Here is a 6000-nt window from a genome sequence, read left to right as displayed (position 1 = left end):
TCCAGGTATACTTAGTGGTAATCTTTCTCACCCCCATTTCATGGGTCTGTGATGTGTATGTTGGCAAGCAGGTACGTGCACACACGTATCGGTTCCTCTCGTGTGGCCTCTGCTCTCAGCCACCTCGGCTGCATCCTCCCATGGTTACCCGACATGTGTACCTTCACTTCCGGCATCTATTCTCCTGGTTCACCAAGGTGCCGTCAGCAACTGTATCACTGCAAGTTCCTTACCTTAAAACGTCTACACATCTGTGGGCTGGTAAGATGGCTCAGTGGGGAGTGGCGTTTGCCCTCAATCCTGATGACCTCAGTTCGATCTCTGAAGCCCACATCATGGGACAAAGAACCAACACCACAACCTACCCCCCGACCCCTCGGGTGCACCATGTACGGGACCCTCCGCAACAAACTGTTTTTAAGTTCACATATGTAAATGTTACCGCCTTTTCTTATTTCCCCCCAGTTTTCTGTACCCTTTCTCTTCTGATTCCGAATCACTCTGCTCTCTTAGCAGTTCGGGTTCCATGTCTTGCTCCTAGCAGCCTACTCAAAAGAGCACCGTATCTTACTGATGCAAAATTTTAACAGGCAAAGAAAGAACAATGACACATTTTTAATCAAAGTACGCAATAATGACAGGTTTATTTAAAATTTTCCAGTAGAGAAAACCCTGCTAGCATTGGAATAAAAGTACTCAATGTATAAGGGCAAAGGAGAATAGAAAAAATTAACAGAAGAAAACAAAAGGAAACAGTACAAAAAACCAAAACCAAACAAGACCATTTGATGTGGATTCCAATAGAGATTCTTTAAACCCGTGACTAAGGTTTGGCAAACAATTTATTTGGAAATTAAAGCCTGTGTCTGAACTGTAAACTCTGTAAAACTTGCTTACTGAAGTCAAGTCTTTCATGTACTGGGTACTGAAATATAGAGCCAGTTGATTTGTGAATAGAAGAAACCGACCACTTGCTCTCACAGACACAGGGACTAACCAGCTGCTTAAACGTGCTGTGGAGTGGACAAGACAGAAGAAAAGAAAGCAAGGTCAGAGCAGACTCTAAGAAAACGGAACCACAGCAAGTTCAGACACCAGCATGTTCGCTTAAGGCAGCAAACTGAACTTTATGGTCTGGCCTACATCTGCGTTGTCACTTCCTCACCCCACCCGCCCCTCAGACACCTTCTACATCCGTTTAGAGTGATCATGACCTCCAAAGGTTCTGTATATACATATTTAGCAGGGAGCATATGCCTGATATCATTCTGACAGCAGTATAGCCAGGGCACAGTTTTACAAAGATTACTATGCATGTCATAAAGATTAACCTTTACTTTAAAAACAAACAAAAACCATTCATTTCTAAACAAGTTATTTTACAATATCATGAAAACCATGAGAAGATGATTCGATGTGAGCTCTGAACCTGACGAGAAGTACACCTCAGAAAGACTACTGATGCCGGCCTTCTGCCAAAAGGATTGCTTAGTTTCCCTAACAGATATTTGTCCCTGGCTTGGCCATCTCTCTCTCTTTTTTTTTTTTAAACTATACACAAAAGTTCTGCTAAAGGTCAGCATTTTAGTTGATTTTACAACAGAATTCACAATGTAAACTAAACAGGTTCTCGATATCAATAGCATGTTACCAAGGCTTGTCAATTTCTTAATCCAACAGTTGGTCACAGAGGTCAAGTATTATCAAGGCTCTTTTGTCGGCTTTTCATCCTGTCTGACTCATCCATCCTTCAAGTACATGCAAGGCTCAAGAGTTTGCAAGAGACAGAAGTCCGAGGCCCTTAAGACACCGATGAAATAGGATTGTGGGGTGAGCCCATCTGGGTGAGGACTTTATCCAGCCACTGGAGAGGGCCGTGCAGATGGATCTCGATCCAGCAGGGGGTGCTGGTGACGTCCTGCCTGTGGTACTCTGCTCCCCAACCCTGGAAAAGGAGACACGGGGCCATTTAACTCCTTTATCTCAGCAATTCAGGGGAGCAAGGAAAACGATCCTAAGTCAGTTCCCACAATTCAGTCTGGACCCATGGCTATGTCCCACGTACACAAAAGCCACAAATGCATGCGTGATTTAGTGGTAATTTGGGGGGATGAACACTGACCACTTGAAGCCTATCCAAGGACCCCAGATTAGCCATTTTGTTGGGTGTGGTGGCATACACTTTAATCTCAGCATTTGGGAGGCAGGAGCTGGAAGACCTCCGTGATTCCAGACCAATTAGGGGTACAGAATGAGACCTTTTTTCAAATAAACGAGCAAACAAACAAACAAATACATATTAGTGGTCTTTATAATTAAAAGTTTAAAATATATATTCAACAGCTGTTTGAATAAAGACACTTTAAATGCTTATTTCCCGTCACGTTATTGTTGTGTTGAACTTTATTATCTTTTAAAGGCAGGTTCCTACTATGTCACTGACTGGTCTGGGACTCCCTGTGTCAACCAGACTGGCCTCAAACTCAGGGGCTCCCCGCCTCTGATCCCTGAGCACTGGGATTAAGGGCGTGCATCAGCAAACTTAGCTTTAGTTACATTTTTATGATTTTACTTTAAAATCATGGATGTGTTTGAGCGTAGACTTATCTACAAATGCAGCGCCTGCGGAGTCCAGACTGTCGGGTGCCCTGGAGCGGCCGTTGTGGGCTGCTGTGAGCCATCTCGGCTGGGTGCTGAAACCAACCCGGGACCTCTGCAAGGGCACACTGCTAACTGAGTGACCCCTTGCTCGGTGTGCGTGTTCATGCCTGAAGAGGCGGGGCAACACTGGCTGTCTGCCTCAGTCACTCTCCACTGTATTTCTGAGACAAGGCCTCTTGCTGAGCCTGGGTGTTTGCGCTGGGGTTCCGGGTGTGCAGGAACGCGCTGTGCAGCAACGCCTATGAAGAGAAGGCCTCCCACCTCAGAGGGGAGTCCTGTCACTGCCACGCATTCTAAGGCAAGGTGAAAGAGCCTAGAGGCAAACCCCTCAAAACTCGGCAGAAACAACACACGAAACTGATTCAGTAGGCCCCTCTTCCCTACGCTGAAGAACCAGTAAGGGCGGCTGCGACACTCAGGCCGGCTGGGCTGCTGGAAGGCCTCGCATCCCCGGAGCTTCTGGGAAGACCCTTCCAGCCTGCAGAGCCACCTGCATACTGTGCAGTGAACTCCAGGACCTCAGCTTTTGGGAACCGTCACCCATGCTGGGGTGAGTTTTGGGCAACACAGGCTGTCTTTGAGACACTTCTGTTCCTATGAGCAACCTCAATAAAACTCACTGGTTCACCATGATGGACGTCAGTGGTATCCGTACTTAGGTCTGTCCCTGTTCCCTATCTGGGGTGAGCAGATTTTGTTCATGTCTCCCCGACAACCATGGGCCTCCCAGGGACTGAACTCAAGTGCCAGGCTTGTGTAGGAGGTGCCTTTGCCCACCAAACATCGCACCAGAACCCCGGAATTTTCTCTTTTCGAAATGGGTGTTAGTGATGCAAATTCAAATTCAGGTCTTTATCACTGCATGGCAAGCCTTCTACTGACGGAACCGTCTCAGTCCCTGTTCATTTTTTTCAGAGAGATTCTTACCCCATCGTCCTGCCGGCCTGAAACTCACTATCCAGTCCCAGCTGGATGCAAACTTGTAGCAATCCTTGGGTCTCAACCTCCCATGTGCTGGGATTACGAGTGTGGGCTGCCACGCTTGGCTCCCCTTGCCCATGGAACCCAAGGTCTTTCACATGCTAAACAATACTCCACCAAAATGACATCCCCAGGCCTGTTAAAGCTGGGGATCATTTCATTATCCCTTTATCCTCAATAAACACATAAAGGTGATGTCAGACAGACTGACATTCTGTCTCTTCCCCACTCTGGCAGATAAAATTCTACCTGTCAACAACACACATCTCTTGATCTTCCAGTTTCAAAATTGACAGGACAAGAGTCACCTCCCCACCCCCAAATTTCGTCCTGACATCTAGTCATTGCCTTGAAGCAATGGGCTCCATCATTCATCTGCTCAAGAAGGTGGTTTGCTACATGGCATCAGAATGACCAATTAGCACAGTAACATTGACAGCAATCAGCATGAAAGCCAGGTGATGGGATGTGCCTATAACCCTAGCACTAGTGACAAGAAGATCAACAAAGCCAAAATATCTGGTCCCAGGGGGCCCAGCAGTGACATCAAACAAGGACGATGCTTGGAGAGGCCCTAGATGCCCTGCTCAGAATTAGCCCATAGGCAGCTCAGTCACAGGTGGACTTCCTAGTAAGTGAGAGGCTGCGGCAGGATGATCACAAATGACTTCAAAGTCTGGGCTACACTGAGTCTGAGCCAACCTGGGTTATACAATGAGACCCTGTCTTAACTGAAAACACAACGGTGTTGGTGCGGAAAAGAAAGAGCATAACGGTCTGAGTGATCCTTGTCTGCAAAGAGTAATGGCTACTAGGGGTCTCTGCTACATACCTTCTCCAGCGATTGTAAGAACTACATCTGAATATGAAGACATACGACAACACTGAGCATATGAACTCCACATGTGTATGTGCACACACGTCCTGGGTTTGTGCACTCAACAGCTAGTTCCGTGCAGGGAACTCTCTTTGGACAGGTGAGCTCTTTGAAGACGGGGGCTGCCATCTGACCGCCAACATCGTGGACTGTCACCAGTCTGAGGCAAACGCTCCACACCTACTTTCTGGGCCAGACTGATTTGGCTTTTTAACATTCATAAAGCATAGTTTTATATTAACACCAAACGTGATCATCTCAAAACCAGCATGTTTTCACCGTTAACTTTAGTACAGTCCTCTGGATACTTTCTCCAAGATGCCAAGGAGGCAAGGCAAAGCCAGCATCCCTCCCAGCAGGAAGCAGGAACCAGGGCCACAGAAAGTGTGCGAGCTTTTGTTACCACCATACGGCTTCTTGGTGTGTGGAGCCTGCCACGTCCCAGGTCACCGAGCTTTTCCAAAGTTTATTATGTATTACCTGTTCACGTGGGTGGCTATGTGTATACAGGTGCCCTCAGAGGACAAAAGAAGGCATTAGATTTTTGGAGACAATCCTGAGAACAGGATTCTGGTCCTCTGTAAGAGTCCTCTCTCTCGCCCATCACCAACTTTTTAGTATGGAAGATCTGTCCGGCCTAAACTGCCAGCCATATCCATCCTGTCTGGCACAGGTGCCATGCCAGTATCTGTTCAATTCTTTTACGCTGTGTTATTATTAAGGCCACAGGAAGCCTATGCATCCTGAAGCTAGAGACTTCAGATGTGGGTTGTTTCCTTCTCTGTATTGTTGTTGTTTTCAATAGTATTTGCATAAAGAATGAAGTCAATAAATTTTGAATCCACAGCTTTGGGCTGAAGAGATGACTGAGCAGTTAAGAGCATTTGCTACTCCTCCAGAGGACCTGAGCTTGGTTCCAGGCACCCACAATGGCATACAACAGCCTGTAACTCCTGCTACAAGAAATATGACACCTTCTTCTGGCCTCCATTGGCACGTGCACGCACGCACGCACGCACGCGCACGCACACGCACGCACGCGCACGCACACGCACGCACACACACGCACACACACACACACACACACACTGCATTCATACGTATACACACACTGATAAGAGTAAAAACAAAATCTTTCAATACCTTAAATTAGTGCAAACGTCGTTCTTAGTTGTTTTTAGTTTTATGCAACGGGAAATAAATGCCATGGAGACAGCTTATTGGCGCACCAAGAGCCAAAACTTCTTCAAGAATTCAATAATCACAGCCCCGTTACACAGGTCCCAGTTCCCTCCAGCCCCAGTTTACAGACCCTGAGCAGGAGGTCTGAGAACAACCCTGATGCCTCAACCACAGTTAAAACATCTGTTCTCAAGAGTTGTTCTTTTTCCCAAACAAAAACCTGGTCAGTGGCTGGCCTCATTTTGAAAATCGTCTGAGCCAAGATGCTAAGTCAAAACTGAAATGGTGATTGTGAATAA

At 46.8% G+C, this 6000-nt stretch overlaps 1 protein-coding gene across 3 annotated transcripts in view; it reads right to left on the bottom strand.

Moving 5' to 3' along the window:
* Positions 1–612: 612 nt before the first annotated feature.
* Smad1 (SMAD family member 1) overlaps positions 613–6000 on the bottom strand; it is a 68383-nt gene continuing 62995 nt past the window's right edge. For all 3 annotated transcript variants that reach the window (XM_055609026.1, XM_055609025.1, XM_055609027.1), the window contains exon 7: positions 613–1945. In XM_055609026.1, the coding sequence (XP_055465001.1) occupies positions 1802–1945 (144 nt within the window). In that variant the 3' untranslated portion in view covers positions 613–1801. The remainder of the gene's footprint in view (positions 1946–6000) is intronic.

This window comes from Psammomys obesus, unplaced genomic scaffold (genome assembly GCF_907164565.1).
Source record: "Psammomys obesus unplaced genomic scaffold, mPsaObe1.curated_primary_1811, whole genome shotgun sequence".
Taxonomy (NCBI): domain Eukaryota; kingdom Metazoa; phylum Chordata; class Mammalia; order Rodentia; family Muridae; genus Psammomys; species Psammomys obesus.
Note: the sequence above shows the minus strand (reverse complement) of the source record. Positions and strands in the feature narration are given on the sequence as shown.